At 45.7% G+C, this 27,912-nt stretch overlaps 1 protein-coding gene across 1 annotated transcript in view; it reads right to left on the bottom strand.

The window, feature by feature from the left end:
- The window catches only part of CERS1 (ceramide synthase 1), a 95,507-nt gene that overhangs the window by 4,897 nt on the left and 62,698 nt on the right, over positions 1-27,912 (bottom strand). Inside the window, exons 5-6 of the mRNA XM_069217219.1 lie at positions 25,831-25,978; positions 863-1,008 (exon numbers count right to left, since the gene is read on the bottom strand). Of these exons, the coding sequence (XP_069073320.1) occupies positions 863-1,008; positions 25,831-25,978 (294 nt within the window). The remainder of the gene's footprint in view (positions 1-862; positions 1,009-25,830; positions 25,979-27,912) is intronic.

Here is a 27,912-nt window from a genome sequence, read left to right as displayed (position 1 = left end):
ACCATAAACAGGGTAGTCCCTCTGACCCTCTGCTAGCTGGCATCGAGTCTGCCACAAAGGCTTTCCTCGCAGCGGAGCCGGAGTCAGGTCCGCTATGAGGATCAACGCTTCTCACTAGTCTAGTAACGAGGCAAGGGAACTGAGAGGTGGGAGGGAGGGGCATACACCAATTTTTGTCTGATGCCCCATTTCAAAGCTCCTATAAAGTTTAGGCTAAATTAATTAATCACACACTTTTCTACATAAGCAACAAAGTGTTACAAAATACGTGTCCTACCTTATATAAAGGCATGGGCTGCTGGTGTGCACGCCCCCCCTGACTTGTCTTTAGCTTGTTCAAGGCGAGGGGATGTTGCGGTCAGTGTTGTACAACAGGGCATGAGAGATGGAGGGGAAGGTATGTGGGGCAACATCTGTTAGGAACCTCAAGTACTGACATTTCAAGTATGCAAGTGGCTGGCACTTGCACTCAGTTTCTCGGGTTCAGGACTTATTTTCTATCATCAAACATTGATCCAGAGCGAGAAAGAGAAGTGCAGAAAAAGGGAGAAAAACAAAGGAAGAGAAAGGCAGCAAAACAGAAAAACAGAACTAATGGAGAAAGCAGGGATGAAGAGATAACTCACAGGGGTCAGCTAAAGAGACAAGAAATGGATCAGAGGTGTGGGGTTGAATCAAGGCTAAGCAGCCTTCCTGGTCGGTGACTCTGGCATTCAGCAGAGCCAACGACAAAGCAAGTCTTTGGGGCCACTACGCATACACATAAGTATCTCTCTCTCTCTTTCTCTCTCTCTCTCTCTCTATATATATATATATAGATAGATCGATAGATAGATTACGCACAATAAGCACTGTTACATACCGCCCTGCGTAGATGCTGTTGTGACATAAGCCCCCGTTCTTGGGCTGTGGTCGAGTTTTCTTGCATTCGTCAATATCATATTCTCGGACATCATTCACCTCCTGCATCTGACCAGTAAGTACCTTCCCGACAAACAGAATGATATACTGGGGTGAAAAAGAAGACATCAGGTTAAGAGAAAATTATCTCAGTAACAGGAGTAAAGACAGGGAAAATCTATATTTGGAGGACAGTTTTTGATCAAACAGGAATAAAGATATAAAATATCAAAGTGTGAAGGAAACTATCAGACATACTAAACATTGTAAAAATGCTGTTTATTTAGTGCTTCTAAGAGCAGAGTGGAGCAATCTTCAGGTTAATTTTACAAAGAAGTGATGCCATGCAGTGAAGCCCGCAAAGTTGCCGTGCAATGTGTCACAGGGAACAAGCTGAACATTGCCACATCTAAGATATACCCCTGCGCAGGGGCATCTTTGCCTCTATTGCACCATATATACATCCTTTCACCATAGTGAAGGTTGTGCCAGTAATGTCTAGCATAAGTTTTGTACTGGAAAGGTACCCTTCACATACAAAATGCTATTCCTAGACATAGCGTAACACTTTTCCAAAGTTTGTATTTGTGTTAAACAGTCAGTGCTTAATTAGAGCCGGTGGGTGCCAATGACATTTATTTTTGGACCCGGCACTTATTTTTCTGCATCAGTCACTTACCTAGAGCAAGAAAGTGGAAAACACATGAAGAGAAAGATGGACAAACCGTCACAAAGGGAGAAAGCAGGAGCCTGCAAGAGTGAGATAAAGGGATAGGGAATGTCTGGCGGTGGATTAAAGAGGCATGAGGCGGTTTAAGACTACCAGCATTGGTGTTTGGTGCGCGACATTAAAATGCACTGACTGCAGGCATCTGAGCAGAGCCCTGGGCACCAGAACTCTTTCTTTTACAAATTATGCACTGTGTACAGGACAGTACACATGCAAAGGTGGAAACATTTGGAGAAAAGAACTCTTTTCTCCAAACTTATTATTTTGACACAAATCTCCGTCTGCCATTTTAGGTAGATATAGGTTTGCATAAAAATTCAGGGGTGATTTCATGAGAATTCCCTCGTACCACCCATGGTATGCTCCCTTGATGCAAAGCTCAAAGCACCACTTTGTATTATTTTACGGCTAGTTGCCAATGCAAAATAAGTTGTGCCCCGGAAAGTAAATCCCAATAAACATTTTACACCAGTTTGCTTCACTTTTGTGAAGCAAACCCGATGCAAAGTGTTAGTAATTCTGCACCTACGTGTGAGTAAATCTGCTCAAAGAAATGACGTGCGCATCCAGGAAGGGGACACATGCAAAATGTGGCATATACACACAAGTTTGCAAGTTGGTAGGTATTTACAATGGTTTGCATGCAGTGACACATCCTGGGCGCAGCGGAATTTACTCTGCCAAGGACTCCACTCAATCAATTTTAATTTTGGAATTAAGAGGTAACTGCCCCAAATTAGTGGAGAGAGGAGACAAATGTGTTTCCTCCACAGAGTAACACTTCAAGTGTACTCCATTGTCTGTGAAATACATGACTTATGTAACACTAGTCTGTGTAAACATCATCAGTGTAATTTACTGTCTGTGTAACAGATCACTCAAGTAACCCACAGCCTGTGATAGAATTCACTTAGGTGCCTGTATAACACAACTCATGTACTTCACTGTCTGTGCGCCGTACCACCTATAGAACCCAGTGTGTACGTAAAATATCACTCATGGCATCTGTTGTGTATGTAACACACCACTCGTACGCCATCTTCTATGTAAAGTATCAGTCACACAACTTCTTGTCTGTGTAAACATCACCAATGTAACCTACTGCACAACATAGCACCGAAATAACACCCTGTCTGTGTAACAAATAATTTATGTGCCTCACTGCATGGGTAACACCTGACTTATGCACTTCACCGTCTGTGCAACATTTCGCTCACCGAACACACTGTCTATGTAAAACATCACTCATAGAACCATTACATATGGAAAATATTACTCTTGAAACCCATTTTGTTTGTGGCATATCACTTCTACTCCACTGTCTATATCACATATGATTCCTAAAACACTTACACATGTAAACCTCACTCATGTAATCTACAGTGTAACAGTTCACTGAAGTAACCCATTGTCTATGTAACCTTCTGCTCATATAACCCATACAAGGTTGCCCATGAAGCCTGTGTCTATGTAACCAGTAATATGTCATTTCCTTTCTACCAACAATTATCATCATCATCATATGTTCATTTTGGGTAAAAAAGCTCATCAAACTTGCAAAAATGCAATGTATAAAAATGAGTTAGCAATACAATACATAAATATATTAATAACATCAAAAAATATAAAGCATCAACACAAAATAAGTCAAATAGTACCAGAGGAAAAAAACTCTGTCACTCAGCAGATTCAAAGTTTTATACACGAGGCTGAGCGTAAACACTAATATCCCACAGACTGTAAATATTTTGGTATCTGATTTACAGATTCTTAGTACAACATGATGTTGCTGAATACCTAGGTTTTAGCAGATTGGAACACTCCATTTTTCCCAGGAAGTCGCAGGAGTGTGGAATTTAATAAAATATCTACTTGTCCATGGGACAGGTTGCTTCATAAATCTACTAGTCCTATAAAAATCTACTTGTCCCTGTGGTGCCATGCAGTGTGGCAACACATGATGGCAGCAGTCTCATTATGTAAGAGCTCTGTTAAGATCATCTCTGATTATGCCAGGGCTAATACTGTAGTAGATCTTGAATACTAGCAATTTCAAGCCCTACATTAGCAATTTCCTTATTTTGCCACCTTTCCACAGATCTACATGCTGGGGCTGGAGGAAGCAGTGAGCAATAGGTCCAAGGCTGGAATGCCTTTGAGTCTGTGCAAATCTACTAACTTGTAGGTTTTAAGGATTTTCACCAGCTCTTCTCTAATCTTTCCAGTACTTAGAAAGGTTGGAAAGTTACTCCTGACAAGAGCAGAAGTAGAAGTTCTTCCAGGGTTGGGGAAAAAGGTGGTTGGAGGGAAAGTAAACTTGTAAACGCTTAATAGATTTTCAAATGAGCAAATATACACATGTATATTTGTTCATGATAAAATACAGTTCACAAATATTTTCTAGGAGTACAATTTCCTGGTCTACTTCTGTAAATTCTTGTGAATTCGTGAAAGGCATTATTTCAAAGACGTAGACCAAGGGTGCACTTTGGGGACTTTCTTTAAGAATTGGGCCCTTAACTTGGTATGGCTTTAATTAAGTCCTTTGGCTTTTATTGAAATTCTATTTCTCTCACTATCCATCTGTCGGCTGGTTTTACTGTGAGTGATAGCATTCTGCTCTTCCACAAGGAGCATGCTGGCACACAAAGTAGTTTTGTTCAATGCCAGGAACTATTGTGGCAATGTCTGCATTTTTTAGATCAAAATTTTTTTTGTTGCTTTTTGCTAATGTTTGTTAGAATAGTGAGGGCCTGGCAGCTCCCACAACAATAAAGTGTTACAAATGCCATGTCAAAACAAGACACGCATTGACAAAACCAAAAGACTGACCACCAGTGTTGGATCATCTGGCTTTGCCAGTGCTGGTTTATTTTCATGTTTTCTATGTATGCCTTGCTGAAAATTATTACACCGATTTTCCAATATGATGCATCAACACTGTTTACTAAATGATGCTTCAAAGAAATAGTACCTAAAATTTCACATTAATATAGCAAAAGGTTTTTTTCTTACTTGCATATTTTTTTTAGGAACATTTTATTTTGGAAGCAAAGACTCATCAATCTTGCTTACCAACTTCTGCAAATATTTGCATCTAATGAGAGATCATTATGGGAGCATTATACGTAGCCTCATATTGTTAAACCTTTCAATGTGTGTGTACACATTATTTTTACTGGAACCACAGTCAGTAGTGTAGTGTGACCTTACAATGTTTATTTAGAGAGCTCACCCTAATAGTAAAGGCTTTGTATTATTGAACCATAAATACAAGTTTGAACAGCATTAAAATGAGCACAAATATTACCTCAACTGCAGACAGCTGCCTTCCCTGTAAACCGGCAACCAAAGGGTTTGTGCTGCAAGGAGTTGGGCCTACTTGTTCCAAGGACAAAATAAACATGATAACATTTTGTCCTTGACCCCAAACAACCTGGACATAGATTAGACTCAGGTGGTCACTCCGAGTTTGGCGGTAACCTGACCGCCACGCTGACGGCGGTGTTGTGACCACCACCAGGGTGGCAGTGCAGACCAGTAACGCAGGCAGGGGTAAGGCAGGGAACCCAACGCAACACAGACAACTCACCGCCACTGCCGACGAGCAGCATCCGGCAGCAGTACACAACTCCAGGCTGGTGGGAACCAATGTCCCTCCCACTATATTCCGAGTCACCAGACCGCCAGGATATCTGGGGCAGGCTGGCCGTGACGAAAATCTTGGCGGAAACAGAAAGTACAAAAGGAGACACCCACCTCCAGGCACACAGACATGTCAGCGGCCGCCATGGCAAACAAACTTCTAGTCTTCCTAGCATTGTATCTTGCCATACACGTTCAGGGCCAGTGACAACAACGAAGACGACAATCGTAAGTATGCCTAGCACGGAGTGGAGGAAAAGGCAGTGATACACACCCACATATAACACACATTCCTGGCAGCGAAGGCCACACACACACACATATAGATGTACCGTAACAGCACACACATACACACACTCAAAATACGCAAACGCCAAGTACCCAATACACAAAGCCAAGCATAAACGTCACAAACATACAGCACAACGCAAACAAACACCACCAACACAGTCATACACATCCAAACACACCACCCCATAACCACATGATGACCACTAGACCACAAACACCTCAACGCAGGCATAGACAGGCATTTTGTGAAACACCACTCTTAAACACACACAAACTAAACGTAGCAATGAGACACAATCAATAGCAGTGAACACACATCCAAACAATGACACAGATGATGCATCAAGTTGAACCAACATACATGGAAATCCACAGTTGCAGCACCATACACACAGACGCACACAACACCCCATACAATCCCACAAGCAAGCAGTCAGACATAGCACAACCCATCTACCCGCGCGTGCAACTACACAGACACAACCCATACACACACACCGTTGCACACAGATGTCACACCACCATGTAGAAGGAAACCAGGACAAGCATCTCAACTTGCACAGCAGTGTGGGCTGATGTATTTGGAAGCATGACAATAACATAAACTATATACAAAATGTGCCAAATGGCTAGTCCATTGTTCATAAATGCGGGACACATTGTCCAGACATCATGGCCCCAACTTAACTCCTGACAGCAAATAGCCCTCCACGTCATAGGGGCATCAATTGGTAATGCAGGCACCTCAGTGGTTTGGGGGTGGTGGGGGGTGGCTTGGATTTGGAAAGGGCATGTCTCTGTTTGAGGTTGGGAGGGGGGACTTTGGCAGTGGGAGGGGTGGATTTTTTGCTGGGTGGAGGAGCAGGGATAACACCAGAGGGGGCACCCGAGGAATGGGAGGTGGAAGGGCCTGGGAGGGGCAGGGGGACACAACATTTAGGGGTAACACAGGGTGGGAGAGGAGTAGGGAAAAGGTCAAGGGCATTAAGGAAGACTTTTTTTTTAGGTACACTGGGGCAGTCACATGAATGAGGGAGGGGAGTGGAGGTAGAGGGAGTGCTCGTGTGACGTGTTGGTGTGCTGTACGTGGCTGCTGGTGTGTGCAATGTGTGCATGTCTGTGGTGGGTGTATTTGGGTATGTGTGCATATCTTGGGAGGAGGGCGGTAGAGTTGCTGGGAGAGGGAATGGAAGACGTGTGAGTGTTGGGGTGGTGTGTGCAAGTGAGGTGGATGTGCTGCAGGTGGCAGAGAAGGTGGTTGTGGTGAGTGCGGATGTGGTGTGTGGGGTGGGTGTCTGTGAGTCTACTGTTGTGACTGAGGGTATGACAGGAATGCTAGTGGGACCAGTTTCTGATGATGCAGTGCTGGCAGGTGTGAGTGGTGATGTGACTGTAAGGGAGGCAGTGTGGGAAGTGTCTGTTGTTGTGTATGCAGATGTGTGTTGTGTGTGTGTGTGTATGCCTGTGGGTTAGTTTGTGGTGCTTATGTTTGTCTTTGCACACCTTGTCCGTTGTAGTGGGTGTATGCTGGTGTGTAGGTGTTCCCTGGACGGGTGTAGGGAGAGGGGTTGTGGATTGGGAACAGGTAGCTGCAGGGGGGACAGAAGAGTAAGGGACACTGGCTGCCGTCAACGAGGAGGCCAGAGCCTGAAACGATCTCTGTAGGCCAGACAAGGCACTGTGAATGCCTTCCAGGTAGGCATTGGACTGCTGCATCTGGGATTCCAGTCCCTAGATGGCATTCACAATGGTTGTCTGCCCCACAGAGATGGACTTCAGGAGGTCAATAGCCTCCTCATTGAGGGCAGCAGGGCTGACTGGGGCAGAGGTGCCTGCGGCGAAAGAGATGCCCACCCTCCTGGGTGAGCGGGCACGGGCAACTGTGTGGGGAGCTATAGGGAGAGCAGTGCTGGTAAGGGGGGTGGCGGACAAGGATGGTGCTGTGGTGGTCTCAGATGGTTCCGCCACCACCAGGGAGGCGCCATCAGAGGAGGAATCAGAATCAGATGTGGTGGTAGCTCCAGTCTCCCCCGTGGTGCTCCTCTCTGTCCCACTGGTCCCCTCGGCTTCGCTGGTGCCAGCCTCCCGGGTCCCGTGGGCTGCTGCATCCCCACTCGCCGGTGCCCTTCCTCCTTCGCCACATGATGCTAATGCACACATAGACAGAGGTGGAGAGAGAAGGAGGGTGGGAGAAACAGAAAGGGAAGAAATGGTAATAACCCACACATCCACTTCACATACACACAATACATACATTTTCCCCTCTCAGGAAAACAAGAGACCATTTTGTAGTCATGAACAATAGAGTCCTGCAAGCAAACTTATCACCAATCAACTTTTTCAAGCAGAACTTTATTTCGGCTGAAAAGCCATAAAAGTGAACAATTAGACACCATGTCATAGTTAAACAACATATCAATTAGTAAAAAAGAAGAATAAACAAGATACCACATTATACATTTAAAAACCCTAAATGAATTTTAAAATCACATAATTTTAAGACAGTACAATACAAGCATTATTATTCTTAAAATCTTAAAATCCTGTCATATTAAATATAAAAGGTTAATGGCTCATTATTTTATTCCAGTCAAATCAAATAGCAAGTTATTATAATAAATAACTAAGACCAATATGTTAAAACATACAATTATGACAATTCTCTAGTTCTTATAGCCCATGCACTTTGCAGATATCTTGCACCTGAAAAAACTTTTTTATCCTTTGTATCAGTTATCATTAAGCGTAATGCTATATTCCATTCCCTTATCCCCAATAACCTGCATAACAGGGCAATCCACTTCTTCCTCGGAGCCAAGTATCTAGGGCAAAAGAACATAAAGTGCGTGAGTGATTCTGTAGTTTTTTTTACAAAAATGACAAAATGTTAAATTCCGGTCCTCCGCTCTCCATCTCGCAGTGAATGACTTGAGCGGGAGGATCCCTAACCTGAACTTAATATAGAGCGCTTTAGTATAGGGAGGATTAACATTGTCTATATAGGCCTCAAATTTGGGACTACATTTATGGTCTAGAACCTGCAGGGTCCGACTACCTTTATTATTATACCATGTTTGGACCAAAATATTCTCCCAATAGCACCTATTTATGCGTTCTTTTACCTCCTTGGTCAGATTCTGAGGAGCACTCCACAACTCTTCCATATTAAGGAGTTTACACATATCTCTAATGTGTCTAAACCAAGGGATCTTTAGTGCACAATCATCTACTAAAAACTCTTCTAATGCTATATGGAGAGTGGACAAATGCTCAGAGGTCCAAAGCCGAACCCAATACTTGAGTGGTCTTAATGCAATTACATTATATATCTCATTTAGAGCTAAATCAAATCTAAGGGGAATGAGAGGGGTGCTCATCGGCAGTCGCAAGAAGTTTCTTAAAAAACAATTTTCTACTGTAGTCAAACACCTAGAATTAGTGTGTCCCCAAAGCTCAGCACCATAGATTGAAGCTGCAACTGCTGCTGCTTTATAAACAGTAATAGCAGGTGATATCTCCCCTTCTGAAATATTAGCAATTTTCCTCCCTATCACTGTTGACCTCTGCCTAAGGGCTGTCAGGTGTCTAGGCTGCAGGGATTTTTTTTTTTTAAATCTGTTTATTAATCATAACAATCACATACCAGTACATTGGCTGTTTATGATTTAACGAATTATTTGCTTACATATATAAACTTGCACAGCCTCGTTGCATATTAACTGGTATGTAGGAAAAAAGAGAAGAAATCAAATTATAGACAAAACATAAAATATTGCTAACAAAGCAGAAAAGAAGAAACATGCAGCTTAAATACTGTGCAACAAATACTTGCCGAGTAACAATGCAGCTAAGCACGGCTGATGTCATTAATAATATATACTACCTCAGACGGAGGTAAGGAGACGTTAGAAGAAGGATTGCAGCTTATATATGTAAATGTGTGTAGAGCGGGGGACAGGAGTGAAGCAGGGATTTATGTTTTGCGGTGTTCAACGGGATACTGAACAGGATTAGCATTAAGCGAGCTGGGTTTGACCTGTGCACAGGTTTGTGCGCAGTGAGAACAGCCTGGTGTGTTAAGTTAATACTTTGAGGATAATAATGAGAATGTCAGCAATGTCAGTAATTGAAATTGAGGCAGTTCAAGTGTCCTACTGACCATATCCACCTGGTTGTTAGAGTTGTGTATGGTGCGCTATTCACGGGGGGTGCAAGTCATCGCGCGCTTCTATTGCCACCACAAAAGTGTTCCAGGCTTCGGGGCCCACCTCAATGAGACCTCTGCGTTGCAGTAGATTGAGTGTCTGCGCCTCAGCCTGTGAGCGACTATGTAAGTCACGTAGCCAAACCAAGTGGGATGGAACATGTGGAGCCTTCCAATGTGTTGCGATCAAACGTTTAAAGACAGCAAACGCTAAGTCTATGAATCTGTGTGTCTGTTTATCTTCCTTAGTACGGTGACGTATGCCTAATAAGCAGGACTCTGGTGTGGGGGATAATGCGAGGGATGAGATGTCTGCTGTGGCGTCTGTAACTCGGTGCCAAGCTGAGTTTATTGAGTGACAACTCCAAACCATGTGGTAAAAGTCGGCTGCCGGGATAGCACATCTTGGGCATGACGGAGTTGTGTTCGGGTATATTCTTAGAATGCGGGCTGGGGATAAATAAGATTGGTGAATATAATTGAATTGGGTGTAGCGTAGGCGAGGATTTCGGGATATTGATTTAATCGTTGCAAGAGCCGCAGACCAGGTTTTTTGTGGTAATGGTGTAGGAAGGACCATGTCCCAGCGTGCCTTAGCGTGCGTCAGGGTGGTACAGACTGCTGCTAACAGTATATTATATATTTTAGTTATGGTTCCTTTTACGCTACCTATTGTAAGGATAGTAGTGAGCAATGGAGACTCAGGAGGCTCATCATTGCCGAGGCCCCAAATTTTGTTTAGTAGCCGTTTAATGGCGCTATATGTCAAAAAGGCTCCCTTATGCATCACCCCGGCCGACACCAGATCCGTAAAGGAGTACAACGCGGAACTGGAGTACAGATCACCCACCTTCAGCATATTTATGTCACGTGTGTTATGATGTGTTGAAATAATTTGGGTGCCCGGTAATTGAAACAGCGGTAGCAAGGGTGAGTAAGGGGGGAAGGGGGTCTTGCCACGGACATATCTATGCCAACAAAAGCGAGCTGCCTCCATCAGTATATGTTTCGAGGATAGGGAATGAGGGGTAGATAACAATGTGAGCAGCAGCCCCTGTGGGGCCACGCATGACTGCAGCATTACGCCCTCAGTGGAAGGGGCATCACGCAGCCATGCAGTCAGCCACGACAATTGAGCGGCCGCGTAGTATCTTTCGAGGTTAGGCATGCCCAGCCCGCCCATTTCCTGCGGATGTTGTGTTATGGTCAACGCTACTCTACGTCTATCTTTGCCCCAGAGTAAGTCGGTTAACATTGAATGTAATTTACTAAAGAAAGAGCGTGGCAGACACACTGGAAGGGCAGTGAAGTAATATAGGAACCTCGGGAGGATAAGCATCTTGGCAATTGCTACACGGCCCATCGGGGATAAGGGGAGTGAGCTCCAGAATGGTATCGAGCTGCGGGTGGATCTCACCACTCTGTCGATGTTGCCCTCTTTTAGATCTATAACAGAGTGGTAAATCTGCACCCCGAGGTATTTAATGGTCGTATGTGACCACGGCAGTTTGTACTGCGGTAGTGTCGTATGTGTGTCAGCCGGAATGGGGACAAGAGGGAAAATACTGGACTTAGACCAGTTGACGTGTAGTCCAGAGGCGAGGGCAAAGGAGTCCAGCAATGCCAACACCTCTGACATGGAGGTAGAATGATTACGCAGATAAATCAGGGCATCATCTGCATATAAAGATATGACATGATAGGTGTTAGATTCCGGGATGCCCCACTTATGCGCGCAGCTACGTAATTTGATTGCCAATGGCTCCATGGCAATGGCAAACAGCAAGGGGGACAATGGGCAGCCTTGCCTGGTGCCTCTGCTTATGGAAAATGCTTCAGAGATAATACGACCATTTTTTACACGTGCTGTGGGCTTAGAATACAGTGTTTTGATCCAGTTTATGAAACCGGGTCCAAAACCGAACGCCCTAAGTGTGCAAAGAAGATAATTCCAGCTTAGAGTGTCAAACGCTTTTTCAATATCTAAGGAGAGGGCAACCGCTTCGGTGTTTGTGCTGTTGTGCATTATATGGAGCAGCCTCCTAATATTTAGGAAGGTGCTCCTACCAGGAATAAAGCCGGACTGGTCTTGATGTATCAGACTCGGTAGGTGAGGGAGGAGCCTGTTCGCTAATATTTTCCCTAATAATTTGCAATCTGTATTTAGGAGGGATAGCGGTCTGTATGATTTAACATCCAAGGGGTCTCGGCCAGCTTTTGGAAGGACCACTATTAAGGCTTCACGCATAGAGTCTGGCAGTTGTAAATTATGGTACGCTTCATTAAACACTTCTACGAGCGGGGGCAGGAGATGACTCGGATAAGAGTTGAAGTATTCTACCGGTAGTCCATCCGACCCGGGGGTTTTACTGCGCGCCATTTGTGCTAGTGCTGAGCGCAGTTCTTCAATGGTAACGGGGCCATCCAGAATAGGGGAATTATCGAGGATAAGTTGGTTTTGAGAGACAAGTTGTAATATATCAGTTAGGTGTGATTCCGGCGGAGGAGGAGGAGATGTGTAAAGTGTGCGGTAATATATGAAAAAAGCTTCATTAATGCCTGACTGAGTGTTAACGATATCGTCGGGGTTTAGGCGTATCGCGCCGATAGGCGTTGGTTGTGAGGGCTGTCGAGTCAGCCAGGCTAATAGTCTACCGGATCTATCTCCTTCAGCATGCTGTTTTGTCATATAATGTCTGTAGTCATGTTTGCCCAGCCTAGTATCTGCTTCGTTATGGGCAGCCCTGAGTGAGTTCAGTGTTGTTAGTATGGACTCGTCTCTGACAACCACATTCTCTGCGTTGCGGATTTTTACCTCTAGTGTTTGTAGCTCTTTAGTAAGTGCTTTTCTCACCCCCACCGTAGCTGCAAGGCAGTGTCCTCGTATCACCACTTTATGGGCATCCCACTCTATAGAGCGGGATGATGACGAGTTTTTATTTAGCAGGAAATAATCAGTTAATTTGTTAGCTATGTCTGTTTGAAAGGGGGGGTCTAAAAGAGCTTCCGGCTGTAAACGCCACGTTGGTATGCGAGTGTGCATATGACCCCAGGCTATTGTTACACATAAAGGATTATGATCTGATATAGTGCGAGCTAAGTATTCAGATCCGCACACTTTCTGAATTACTGCCGTGGATACAAAGACCATATCTATTCTGGTATATAACTTGTGTACAGGGGAATAATAAGAGTATTCCCGTTGGGTGGGATGGGCCGTCCTCCATACCTCACTCAGGCCGTTATTTAAAGCCCAACTTGCTAGTGCTTGAGAGGCGCGGTTGGAAGGAGCTGAGGTAAGCGGGGGGAACGAGCGATCTATTTGAGTGTCTAAGACACTGTTGAAGTCTCCCCCCCAAACGCATTCCGACGTAGGGTCGTTAAGGTTGCCGGTAGAAAGTGTGGATAGGAAATCGCGTTGGTCTGCATTTGGGGAGTACAGTGCAACTAGGGCTAAAGGGGACCCATCCAGTATGCCCTCAACTATCACGTGTCGACCATTTGAGTCACATTGTGTGCGAGATACGGAGAATGGGACCCCGGGGGCGATCCAAATCGCTACCCCACGGGCAAATGATGAAGAAGTTGTGCCATGCAATTGCCCCTTCCATTTCGAACGTGTGTTTTCTAGCGTAATTTTAGAGAGATGTGTCTCTTGCAATAGAGCTATGTGTATCTGATGTCTCTTGAGAAAGGCATAAACCCTTTGACGCTTCCGTGGAGTTGCCATGCCTCTAATATTCCATGTGAGCACCTTGTATTTTACTCTGCTCTGATTAGTTTGAGTGGCCATAATATTTTTGTGATTTACGTGTATTCCAGGGAATGGGTGTCCGCTGACCACGGCGCAAAAACATTGTGATATGCGCGCGCTAAGATTGGGTAACTTGTACAATATTACGAGCTTCAATCCTGTTACTATGATAACTATGACATATACGTTTGCTGCTGCATTTGCGATTAACTAGCATGTGACAGAACCAACGATTAAATAAAAAGGTGCACTCTAAAACCACACACAATAACAACTGAATTAAAAGATAAAGATCAATTCCAGCAATTGCTGGCACGAGAGAATGGTCCATATGGAGTAGGGGGGTGTCGGGGAGCATTGTTGCAAAGTCTAGGGTTTACCCTGCCCTGTTCGCTTGTGATGTAGAGTGTGCCGCCCAGGGGCACATCCGATTCACGCGGCACAGCAGGGAGATGACGACGGCGCCCAGAAGGAGGTGTGGTAAAATTGTGATGCTATCTTCACTCTGTAAGAACCAGTAGAACCCAACTGCTTAGCAAATATCGTCCGCTGTGCGTGGTGTGAGGGTAGGGCCACGTGTGGATTCCGCTGAGTCAGAGTTTGGATCTTGCTCCTGCTCAGCGTCTGCTTGTGTAGAGGAGGAAGTTGGTGAAGCGTTAACAAATCTGGATGTGGCCCGCAGGAGTCGGGAGCGTTCAGTTTGCGCTTGTTCAGGCGAGGGCTTCGCGCCTTGTTTTTTGCGCTGTCTACGACCCAACGTGGAGGAGGGTCTATTGACTCCCAGTGCATTTGTATCTAACGGGTCAGCTAGACCCTTGGCATGTAGCCAGGTCCAGGCGTCCTCCGGAGAAGTAAAGAAGAGTGTGCGGGTGTCATTTGGACCCGAAGTCTGGCAGGGAACAACAGCGCGTACTTAATGTTGTGTTTACGGAAACACGCCTTAGCATGGTAGAAAGAGTTGCGTTTCTTCTGTACTTCTGCTGTAAAATCTGGATAGGCTGTAATCACACCATCTTCGAAGTTTACCGGACCAGATTTACGGAATAACTGTAGGATAAGGTCTCTGTAACGGTAGTTGAGGAGTCTTACTATAAGCGGACGTGGTTGTGAGCCAGGAGGGGGAGGCTTGGCGGGAATCCTGTGTGCCCTTTCGACAGAAAAAAACTTCGGGATGTTGTCCTTCAGAATGGTATCGGTAAGCCATTTCTCTATAAATAGTTCAGCACTGAGGCCCTCGGCTCGCTCGGGAAAACCTACCATACGGATATTGTTGCGGCGGGATCTGCCTTCTGCATCCTCAGCCCTGCGTTTTAAGGAATCCACCTCTGTTGTTAAGTGAGCTAACTGCGATTGAAGATCTTTCACAGAGCGGGGGAGGACCTCAGTGTCTTTTTCAAGTTCTGATACCCTATCAGCTAGTGCGTGTTGGTCAGTGCGAAGTATGTTAAGATCTTCTGTTACCGAACCTATTTTAGCTTCTAGAGTAGTTTTAGTGTCTAGGATGGCTTGTAGTATCTTTTCAAATTGTGATGTGTGTGATTGTAGGGTCAGTTCTAGCTTCTGAAGTGCCACTTGCGTGGTGGCGTAGGGTTCTGAGGAGGATGAGGTGGCATGTTCCATCGTGCCCAACGGTGCACGTGAGGTTTTTGGTTTGACCATTTGGCAAGTACGGAAACTCTTAGACGTTAGCGTGTTGAGAAAACGCGAGGCAGTGTATACGACCAAGTCAAGTGTCCTGTCAGTTCAACCTGGACGCCGAGGAGGAGCAAGGCGGGGATCAAGCGAAACTGCTAATAGATGATAGCCTGGCGCTTTTGCTATCATATACGGATCTTAATAATTACAGTACTGGTGTGAGCTTGTAAGCCTAGTTGGATAGGGAGCAGCCCGCTGTTTAGTGTAATGGAAGTTGCAGCCGCACATGGTATCTTGTGTCTCAAAGGAGATGACTCATGCGTATGCACCCTACAGTTCGGTAACTGTCACCAATAAGCACTCCATTTATAAACGACCAGGACCATTTTACGTTTTCCCCACACTCAGATAGCTGACTTCTTGTCACCTCGAACTCTTAAAGATGGAGCACCGGCCAATACAGGGCAAGGAACCGTGCAGCAGGGGCTGTGGCTGTGGCCTCTTATGCTGGTACAACATTTCACATTAATCCAGTGCGTTTAATTGGCCATGATTAATAATCCAGCGCGGCCTGCAATATTGGAGCTGGTTGATTTGTAAGACCGTTCCCGCAAGCCACTCCATGCAGGGAGCAGGAATACCACAGGACTGTGCCGCGACTCAACAACGCTCCAGAGTGAGTTTTCAGGGTGTGCGCTCTAATGTATTACACTGCTGTGTTCGCCTCCAGCGCTCTGATGGGATTTTTATGGCAGAGTTCGGCGCTGTTGTCTGCTAAGGACGCAGCAGTAGAGATTACTGGCCGTCACTTGTTGGGCTTATAGATATGCGGTTTACGTGGTCCAACCACTAACCGGAGCGCGGGCGCAATGCAGCTTTAGGCAATCGGGAGGGGTCATAGCCACCCACATCGGCCGCATACCTCGATGATTATAGTACGAAGAGGGCTCACCACGGCAAATCACGACCCGCGAGGGGCCACATTTCAGTGAAGGGAGCTCAGCCGGCGCCGTCCTTTCAGGATGTCTCTTACGGGCCGGCGTGTCGTATCCCCGCACAGTGCTGGGTTGGGCTCACGCTGGTGTTCTCCATCCGTGCGACACGGTTCACGGGCCACGCCGGTAGAAGGCGCGTTACTTGCGGCACGACCTCCAGGTCGGCCGCGGAGCGGCGTATTGCCGCAGATTAACGGCACGGAGAGCCTCCCCCACTGGGCGAGAAGCCGGGAAAGCCTGCCACGGCAAGGCTTGTTCCGACCGAAATGACGATGTGCTGGAGGTGGCCCGGGCGGCACCACCCCTCCAGCGTGCTCTCGACTGGGCGGCGCACCCCACCGCTCCTCACCTCCAGGTAGCAACAATGTTGTTGCACCACATCGACGATGCACGAGCCCGTGTTCCAGGTACGGGACCCGAATGGCGCTATGCCGCGCCCGCCGCAAGCGAATTGTCTGTAGCTCAATCACGGCCTCGATTTGGCCGATTGCCAGCTATGCGACGGCAGTACGGCTCCGGCTGCGGTCACCGATGCAGCCCCCGGGCAGCACTCTTAACGGCGGTCGGACCCACTCCAAGGGGGGCCCGGGCACCTCCAACAGGATGTTTTTCCGGGCCAGGGATCGGAGCTGCAGTTTATGCTGCCGCTCCGGTCGCCATCTTGGCCACGCCCCCCTAGGCTGCAGGGATGAGGTGATTATCACCAATCACCTCATCCCTGCAGCCTAGACACCTGATTGAAAAGGCCTACATGCCTGTCAACTGGCTAAATGACTGATCAATCAATGCAACCCATTAACATACCCAACAATATGTCAGTAATGACAGGATGAAACAAATCTGACCCCAGAGGAACTGTGCACACAAACTAAATGACAGGAATGTGTGGAGTACATTTGGTACATAGGTCCATTGATCAATTGAAGCAATTGCAATGTTAACAAAAACATGCCTGTCATTACCCAAATACAGTGCCAATAGATCACCTTGTACTACAACAGTGCACACAGAGATGGAGCATGCAGCCAGTGACATGCCTGAACATTTGAGCAGCCCATATGTACAGTAGAATGTGTTTTACAGTACTACCACTTCAGTTGCTGCATGGCTCTACATAGCTAACATGTCACACGCCAACATGATTGGTGTGACAACCAGGACTGTAAACTCCCCAAATTTCATCTGACCACTTAAATCCCAAGTCCAGTGAGGGTCACAGTACACAACCATGCAGAAGTCACCTAACAGTCTACACTTACCCCCTTGCGGCTGTCCTCAAGCGCCCATACCACTCTAGGTAGGCCACCACCGGTATACGGGCCATTAGGGGGGTCAGGGTCCGACGGGCACCCCTTCCACATTGGGAGGCCTTCCCATCTGAGCCTCTGCGGTCTTCCGGGCCCAGCGTCTCAGGTCCTCTGACCGCTTCCTGCAGTGGGTGCTCTGCCGGCTATGGCCCCCCAGGGTCCGCACTTCCTTGGCGATGGCTCTCCACAACAATTTTTTCTGGTGGGCGCTGACCTGCACGGGAAACATTCCGAAAATGGAGGACACAATGCAAATTATACCAATACAGCTGCAACCTTTGGCGACACACAACATACACGGACCATGCACACTACCAATTTACCACACACATCATGTGCATGCAAAACCCCAAATCAGTCATCACATGTCAATGTGCACACAGATTCATCGTCAAACACCACCCGAAATGTGGAACAAAGGACATTGACTGACCTGTTGCCGTGGAGCCTCATACAACCGCCCATGCAGGAGTAGGACCCTTTCCACCTGTTTCTCCAGCTCCTCAGCTGTGAAGGCTGGGGCCCCATCTCCTGCAGTGCGTGCCATAGTTGCTCCAAGATTCAGGACACAGCAGCACACGAAGTGGAGGTCTTTCTTGCCCGAATACCAGGAGTCAAGTGAGCTTGCCCATACAAAATGGCGGTCATGACCGTCAGTGCAGACGGTGATCGTCATTGGTCCCAGTTTCCCATAGACGTCAATGTTATCCAATGAGGAGTTGCACGATGCTTATGACCGCCTTCCACCATGACGAGTGCCACCGGCGGAAAGAGGTCACTTCCATCTGTCCAATGCATGTAGGACAGGAGGATGCCATTTTAGTATGTTACATGACTGTCCTGGGTTCACACTGCATCATTACCTGCATATCGTCACAAATTGATTCATTTAGGTTACATTTTGTGGATAATCACATATGTAGTAAGTGACAGGTGACATCACCACACTTGTCACTACATATGTCTGTATTGACAATCCGTATGGTGGGACACATGGAAGGTGTATGTTTACATGTCCTGTATACGTCCCTTGTCACAAGGATTACGTGGCATTGTCTGGCTAGGAATGGAGTGTGGAGTAATGTGTCTTTCCACAACATAACAGCCAACCTACATGACCTATACTTTGTGATTGTTGTATGTGATACTTGGTGCACAACATTGTGAGAGGTGCCCAGATTGTTGTTTGTCTCCCTGCCTAGATACTGCCAAAATTGAGTCATGAGGAATGCACCAGTTTACCGGCCACTAGCAGATCTTGAAACCATGGAAGAGCACCAGATCATCGTGACCTATCGACTGAACTGTGTGTCCATCAGGGAACTGATAGCCCAGTTGGAGCCAGATCTCCTGGCGGCTTTGAGAAATCCCCATGCCATCCCTCCAACAGTCCAGGTGTTGGAAATACTGCATTTTCTGGTGAGTGGCTCTTTTCAGGTACTGTGGGACTGGCTGCAGGGATTTCACAGCCCAAGTTCAGTAAGGTGTAACAGGATGTGCTGGATGCCCTACTCAAGCATGTGAACAGGTACATTAGGTTCCCACAACGTGCTGAATTGACCATATATTACATGTCCCACACGTAATAGAGGCCATTGATGGGACTCACATCGCCTTGGTACTTCCGAGGACCAAGGAACAGGTCTACAGAAAACGGAAGAGTACATATTGGCTCAATGTACAAGTGGTGTGTCTTGCAGACAAGTACATAACACATGTAAACACAAAATTCCCTGGACCCGTACATGATTCCTACGTCCTGAGGAACAACAGTGTCCTTGCATTGATGTTCGAGCTGCAGGGAGAAGGGCCTGGCTAGGCATGTGAACTGCTCTCCATGTCAGACGCTTGATACCCCTCCCTTGACTGGATTTGCAGGGCAGTAATGGCATTGACAGTTACTGGACTACTGCTTGTGTTTCCATCCGTGAAATGTTGCAGTGGTCCTATTTTGGGGACTAGTTTCTATTTGCCGGCTACTGTCATTGCCATGTACTGATGTGCACTCCAATTACTTGTTGGACATGGTTTAATGTGCAATTTGAGAGATGTGAAGTGGATGTAGCATTCATGTAAGGTTAGGGAGTGTTGCATTGTAGTAGTTGTGGTACTTGCTGCAGTGTGGGGGGTATCCATGCACTAGGTGTGCCAGTGGGGGAATGGTGTTAGTAGGGAGCTGTGGCATGCAAGGGTGGGTATAGGGTCCATGATGGGTTTGTGCACGTTAGGGTGGTGTGAGGGGGTGAGAGGATGGTGGGGGTACATGCTGTGCACAGGGACATGTTGGCTGGGGAGTGTGGTTGACTTACCAGTGTCCAGTTCACTAGGAATTCCCGTCAGCCCCTCTGGGTGTAGGATGGCCAGGAGCTTCTCCTCCCACGATAATTCTGGGGAAGGTGGTGGGGGCCCACCACCAGTTTTCATGACTGATTTGGTGCCTGGAAGTCATGCCCCGTACCTTCACCCGTAGGTCGTTCCACTTCTTCCTAATGTTATCCCTTGTGCGTGGATGGTTCCCCACAGCGTTCACCCCGACAACGATCCTCTGCCAATAAGTCATTTTCCAGGCTATGGATGTCTGCTGGACGTGTGCTCCAGACAGTTGCGGCTCCACTCTGACGATTTCGTCGACCATGACCCTCAGCTCCTAAACTGTGAATCGTGGTTTTTTTTGTGATGCTGTGGTGGTTGTGTTGTGGGTGGTGGGGTTTGTGTTGTGCAGTGATGCTGGGTGTGCTGTTTGTTGGTGTGAGTTTGGGTGATAGGATGTGCATGTGGTTTGTGGTGTTTGTGTACAGTGGCAATGTGCTTCTCTTGATTTTGTGTGTTGTGTGATGCGAGTTCATTGTGATGGTGCCTGTGACATCTAGGTGCAGTGTCTTCTTTCAGTGTGCTCTTGCCTTACTCTGTCAAACATTCTGGGTGCAAAGGGTTCTATGTATGTATGTGTGGGTGTTTGTTTTGTAGTGCTGTGGTCAGGGGTGTGTATGTGTTTCAGGTGTGAGGTATTGGTATTGACCAATGTGGTGCAGTGTTCTGATGGAGGTGTTTTTTTCCTGTGGAAGTTCGGACCGCCGCTGTGCTAAGTCCGGGGTGCTGATCTGTGATTCGTGATTTGGCGGGCGGGATGTTCTCGGAGCGGCGGTGCTGGTGGTGCAGACGCCTCCTTCACGCCATTGTTTAGGCCGACGTGTTGTTTTTTTGGTAATTTTTGGTGGTGTTGTGCTGGTGACTCCTAATACGGTGGTCTTTCAGTGCCCGCTTACACGGCGGTCTTCGGAACAGACCGTCAAAGTCAGAATGACCACCTCGGTCTTTGCAATAAAAGTAAAAGACCCAGTCCAAATTACACATACGAAATAATGGAAAGGACTAATAGCACCTAGAAAAGATTAAAATTTAAAGGATTTCATTAAATTAAATTAAAAAAATATCCAATCCGATCACCTAGGGAAATCTCTGAAAGCCACCTTTCCATGAAAAAAAAACAGTATTTGTTTTTTAAGATTTTCATACTTCGACTTGAGAGTGCCCCTTGGGGAATCCCAGAATTCCTTCAGACCCGGGGAATAAAACTAGGTTCTTACAAAATTGAACCAGGGTATATTAGAAGCTTCAGACACAACTCTAAACTATTTAAAAGATCTCTACAGGATACCAAGTCATTTAACAAGCAATGTGCAGCCAATATCAGAGCGGTTTCGGATTGACAACATGGCTGATGTTTCAGAGGCCCAAATCAAAATGTAGATGAATTGTGGGTGAGCTTTGGGACGTTATTAATAAAGATTTAATACATTTTGTTTTCAGTTTTTGCCAGGCATTCTAAATTACAGTGACCCCATATTTCCGCACCACAAAGGGCACCATTTAGATCTTTAGCGTTATACACTGGTCGAACTGGAGAAACAGGATGAGAAAATGAGTGTTTCACAAATTTCAAAACAGCAGAAGCTCCATGTTGGAGAATGAATTGGCTCTTCGTGATCCGAGGAGACCAAGATAAAGATTTTGCCAGTCTGACTTCAAGATAATCAAAGTCTTTTACCTCTTCAACAGGGGCCTCCCCCAATTTCAGTGAGCTATGGAGAGATTTATATGGATCGAACATCATATATTTTGTCTTGGTGACATTAATTTCGATGTTCGCAAAAGTTAAAAAACTTGCTCAAACCCTCAGCAGGGTATCATCTACAAATAACAGAGCAGGGATCTTCTGGCCAGCTAACTTTGGGGAATCAGTCATTCAAGAAAGTAAATAATTGATTGCTGTGTTGCTGAAAAAAGTAAACAAGTGAGAGGTAAAACACACTCCTGGTGCATGCTTCTGCAGATCTCAGTACGTTCAGTAAGCTCTTCATTCAACTACCAGGGAACTTGTGCGTACTTGTTTGAGTGCAACCGCATTATTTGAATCAACAAATTTTCAAGTACTCCCAAATTTAGGAGAACTTTCTAAAAACTTCTTTCTTGAGACCAGGTCGATTGTTGCCATTAACAACAGTACTGTGTACAGCAAGTGTTTTGTAGAGGGTTCCCCGTGCAAGGGACTAGGGCACAAAACAACCTGTTTTCTTGGCGTGATCTACAGGTCTTTGAAGGGTCATACATTGGGTCCTGCAAGGCGTGCTCCAGGTGACCAACAGCCAGTGCACAGCACGAATGGAAGGAAAAACATGACGCGGAATCCTGTACACAAGTGCACAGCGGTATTATGCACTCACTGAAGGGAACCACTCCCATGGCCTTCTAGGTTACGCACAAATAAGTGTGAGTGAACTACAATGCTATAGAAATAGTCATTATCACTATCAAATGCTCCATCAAATGCAAACGACATAACATACAATAGCAAATGATGAAGGGCTGGTAGGCAGGCGCTCCCTCCTGGAGGGATTCCGTTTCAGCTTGTTGGTAGGCACAATGTCTTGATGGATTTCAGACACAGAGTGAAACCATCCAGACAAAGTTTGTGGTTATACTGACAAGACGCAAGTGTTGTCAGCAAAATTATAAAAGGAAAAGGCTAAAGATCCATCTAATCAACACTAATCGAGGACAGAGATCAATACTAAACAGGAAATGTGTAACACCCAGTCCCTGAGGTTGACTCGTTTTCAGAATTCACTGAAAATTTCCAGGGTGTAATCCTGGAAGCATTTTTGAATTCCGTTGTTGTTGCATGTACAAATAGCATGTGTATATTTTGCACATACAAAAGAATGAGACCAAGTGAAAATAGACTTGCAAACGTTTTTTCATTTTTTTTCCCCACAATGAATATATTCTTCCCCAGAATTTTGGACAGTAAATTACGCCTGGCCTTGACAGGAGTAAACTCAGCCTATTCAAGAGTGGAACAGGGGCAGAGAGATGAGTTTGTACATACCCACAAATGTGTACGTTTGTGAGCGCGCATAAGCTCACAGAGCATTTTGGCTTGTAACGTCCACACCTCATCCTGAGAGTAGATTTGCTGTCACAAAATCTTTCTGTGATTAAATACATTTACAAATGCAAACCCATACTTTCGAAATTAGAATAGTGCTTTCGCAGCAGAAAAATAAGCAATTTGCCGGTGTACATTTCACTTACATAGGCCAATAACTTTGTGACTTGGGCCCTGAGGGTATATGGTGAAGCAGCGGTAATCTAGTACCACAGGAGGAAGAGGTCAAAACGATGGACTTTGCTCTAAAGTGCTGGCCTTGGTGCCGGCCCCAGGTAACTAGTCAAGCTAAGAGGTCTGATCAAATCTGTTGATGGTTCTTGAGGAACCCAGAAGCTCCAACGTGGTGGGATTGGCGAGATACCGCTGACTGTCGTTACACTTAGTCCAACTTGCCTTCATCACCGCCCTTACTAACTAGGTGATCCCACCCCAGGGTCAGGTTTAAGTTCCATTAGACCACATGTGATAAACAGCGAGGTCGAAATTAGCTCCATTATCCAGTCAACAAACAAATAATGATTCAAACATTTGTTTGCATAACAGCATCAACTTACCCGCCACATGTGTAATATATTATCTATATAACAGACTGGCTGTGCAATAACTCATGGCATTATTAACCAATTCTAAACATGACACATGAACCACTTAACTCATCTATGTAACACAATAAATAACACAATATCTGTAAATGCTGGAACAAAAGTCTTCTGCATGGCTTATTTGATGCAGTACTTCCCCGCTCTTTTGAGTTTTTCTGGTTAGCCTGCTCCATTTTTTACAGCCATCAGTTGGTCTCTGACATGATCGCTCACCCAAAATGGATCTCCCTCTCTATCCAGTCTCGAAGTGACTAACAGTGATGACGATGTCCGTATCGAACATTGTAACCTGTATGTACAGACCTCCTGACTTCCTCCCTGAAGCTAATTGTCTCTGTGGGAGGGTAAGGGGTATCCCGGTAGAGCCACTATGATGTGTCTGGTTCCCCTACCCGAGTGAAAACCACCCTTCCCCTTTTGGGATAGCGTCTTGTCTGAAGCCATTCCACATAGCACCTGAGTCAGCCTTAGCTGCTTTCAGGAGGGGTAGCAGGGCTGTATGACCTTGACATGAGGGGGTCCCATATGACCAGGACTCGAGGGTCCCATTCAAAATTCGAAATGTGCAGAGCACCTGACTGGGCAGGCCTAGCTAGCATGTGACGATAGGCACTGGTCTCTCCTGCCATTTCTGGTCAGTTCTAGCCAGCGAGCACTGATGCATGAAATTTAAAAATTATTTCATGTCAATACTGCAAGCTTCATTACCCTATTCAGTACACAGGAGAGTAGATCGATTTTGTATATACACTGGCAGATGATAAGCTCTGATGTAAACCATACAGGAATATTTGGTAACAGGCATCTCAGGAGACCTTTCAATGAGCCTGTTCTTCTAAAGACATATTTGTCTGATTAATTTTGAAAAAAAAAATAAGTATACTTGGCTACGTGAACAGTCACTGCACTCCCAATTATTCTGAGTGGTACGAAACATGCAAATTGGCATCGACAGTCCCATCTATGGGATATAGATGAGCCAAAATATGGCCCTTGTGAAAACGTGAACACACAATTATGACTATAATGTCTGTTTTGAAGTAACCTGAAATGTAACAGTAGAAGTGTCTGCAAAATCATGCAGCAAGTTCAGAACATCTGCATGCAACTGAACTGAATACCTATGCCCAAAACTTTGACAGAGTTCATGATGGAGATCTGATGAGTCCACAGTATACTTGACTAAGCATTGCACATCCATGGAATATTAATTGTATCAAGTGAGACGCCTAGGACCTAGAATCATAAAGAACATCAGAAACACTTATCCAGTTGAACATAACATAGATGAGGAGTTGTTTGTTGGCCTCTGAATCGGACTGTAAGGATATGCCTTCTGGTGAATTCTGCATTGCCTTCGGCTGAGACTGAATATTGATTAATCCTTTGCTGCACTGCGTGTCTTCCTTCCAGCTCTTTATGTCTTTATCTTATCCCACCCGTGTTATAGTTGTATGTGGCTTCCTAATGGAATGGTTTATTTTGTAATTAATAATCTTGTATCTCTGATTCATGTTGTGATTGGCATTCGGTCGCCATCTGTTTCTAGGGAGAGATCTTGCATTCCTGATTCTTCTCTTTTTTTCACAGAATAAACTTTGCATTTGATGTGTTTTTTTTTATATAAAAAATTGATCCTATGGTGCACTAAAGTGAGATTAAGAAGAATATGATTTGCACCTGGAATATAAAATACGTAGTGTTAATTTCCATGTTTTCACTTCCTGGAATGGTGCCTATTACATTCCTCTCTCTTTTCACACCCTGTAATCCAGCCTTGAGAAACAATATTCTGGTTGATACACATGGGCTAGCATCTGCCTAAGATATTGTGCTATATTAATTATAAACATCCACTCAAGCTGTTCTGAGTGCAGCACGGTTCTTATCAGGCAGGTCGCACTCAGCAGTAGCACCCCTCAGCTGTACTGGGTGACATGCCATTGGAACTAGTCGGTGATTGATAGCACATGATATGTGTAACTCTGTGTACCTCAACGGATTTGTATCACATCCCCTGCAGTAGTATATGACATTTTAACAGCCCTGTCGACATGATATACAACTTACATAACACATCTTATAATATGCTGTGTTTGTAACATGAAAATCCCTACCTAATACACAATGAATAGAAATATTATTAATTTACCTGTAAAAAGCATAGTTACTGCAAGCTATTCGTATGAGATTAGGTCAGACAAAACATGGTACGATGGCAGACATAAACACAATACTATTTGACACAATTTTCCCCATGTAGTCCCATTTAAATAGTATTATATGATCCCTACCCTATGCATGTGTCTACTCACCAGAAACCAATAGACGTTCATGAGCGTGAGAGCAAACAGAAGAATGTTGAAGAAAAAGTAGAAGGGGATGTTAGGGACTGCCTGGAGGCTGGAGTAACAGGTGGCGTACAGGACCTTTAGAGGGAACCAGTACAGGCGAAACAAGAACCTGTCGGGAAAAGAAGAGATGGAGTTTGGACATCTTGTTGGCGGGCCCTCCCCCATTGACCACCTTCCCTCAATTCATGGTCTTAGGACCCTCGGTTCCTCTCACAGCTCAAGTTTTTCTTTAGAAGACACGGTTATGTCCATAGTGGAAATGCTGTCAAGTTAGTAGTTTTTCTGAACGTTTCCATGCAGCCACCATAACTCAAAAGTAGGTGATTTCTTGAGGAAATCTACACACCCACACTTTCTCAATCTATCTTGCTTTTGTTTTTAAATACTGGAAAGATTTGTACATTGTCAAGCAGGAATGGTATGTTTTTTACTACACATTCACAGTAAAATTACACAAAGACCACCTGTGCCACGATGCTCGAGGAACACTCGTCATTATGCTTTTTTTCATTTTTGAGTATTTGATAGTGTGAGTTTTTCAAATGTTTTAATGCAATAACATTCACTTAGGTTGCCCGTGCACCACAGGTCAGTACATTGCTTAATTGGAGAAAACATGTAGGAAGCTGGCCTGGTATGTGGTGAGCAACTATGGTGTTATCACCTTATACCAGGTATCCCCTATTAGTGAGGTGTAGACAGTGTCTAGGAAGTCGGGGCTCTCTAGGAGTAGCTGTGGATGAGCAGATAAGACTTATCTAGGAGACATGCAAAGCTTATGCAGTACCACTGTAGTCACACAGCACTATCACAGATGAAAGAACCACACAGTGTTACAAAATTAAAAGGTACTTTATTATGGTAACACAAATACTAGAATACTGTATAGGCAACACCCCAACTTGAGGTAAGTAAACACACTATTATATACACATTAGAAGTCAGTGATTAGTATAGGAAGCAATAGCAAATAGTAAAACACTAACAAATAGTGAGCACCCTACGGGGAGACCAAACCACATACTAAGTAAGTGGAATGTGAAAGGCAGTCCCCCACCCAAAGAATTGGAATCAGTAGAAGGGAGCTGGAGGAACTAGGAACCCAAAAGGTAAGTACCAGGGTGCCCCATAACGACCAGGAGAGAAGAGGTAAGTACCTAGTTTTTCCTCAAACCCATAGAAGGACTTTTGAAAAAGACTGTGCAAGACCCAGACAAGACTGGAAGAAACCAAAGGTGGATCCTGGCAGAAGAGGACCCTCAAAAGAAGGGAACCACGTCCAGTTCGAGGTGGAGGGTCCGGCTGTGGCAGGTGCCACTCCCCACACTTCTGTGGGTGCAGGACCAGGTCAACAGAGGATGAAGAAAGTCAGCAGTGCAGCACAGGAGCAAAAGAGGAGTTCCAGAAGTGATGCAAATGATGTCCCACGTCGGCGGTACTGATGCAGTCAGTCAGTGGTGCTGGAAATCCACCAACAAGCCTTGGCAAATGCAAGAGTCTGAGAAGAAGGTTTGCAAGGCTGTAGAGGACCAGCAAGGCCCAGGTGACTCGACCCAAGGAGGGGAGTCCGAGGTGACCCTCAGCAGCTGGGAGAGTCATAAGAAGAGGAGGCAGCTCCCAATGGTGACCCATGGGCAGCAGGCACAGGAGTCACAGTGAGGCCCACTCTGCACACCTGAAGAGGAGTCCGACGTCGAAGAAGCAGCAGGCAGGAGACTGTACTTTGCAGGAAGGAGTGCTGGGGGCCGGGGCTACACGGAGCCTGAAGATCCCTTGGAGGAGGAACAAACAAGCCTCGGTAGCTGCAAGAGTTGTGGTGCACAGGGGTACTGTCCTGCGAGGACAGCCAAGGGCTTACCATTTCCCAATGTGGACAGCTGGTAGAGAGGACCAAGGGGACCTCTCCAGACCACCACATGTGATACAGGATCCAAGCAGTTCCAGAGGAGAGAGGCACCACGCAGCTGGTCATTGTTGTAATTGGTGCCTGCGGATGCAGGGGAGTGATTCCTTCACTCCAAGGGAGATTCCTTCTTACCTCTT

The sequence above is a fragment of the Pleurodeles waltl genome, chromosome 12 (assembly GCF_031143425.1).
Source record: "Pleurodeles waltl isolate 20211129_DDA chromosome 12, aPleWal1.hap1.20221129, whole genome shotgun sequence".
Classification (NCBI taxonomy): domain Eukaryota; kingdom Metazoa; phylum Chordata; class Amphibia; order Caudata; family Salamandridae; genus Pleurodeles; species Pleurodeles waltl.
The sequence above is the reverse complement of the archived record's forward strand: the minus strand, read 5'-3'. Positions and strand labels throughout refer to the sequence as shown.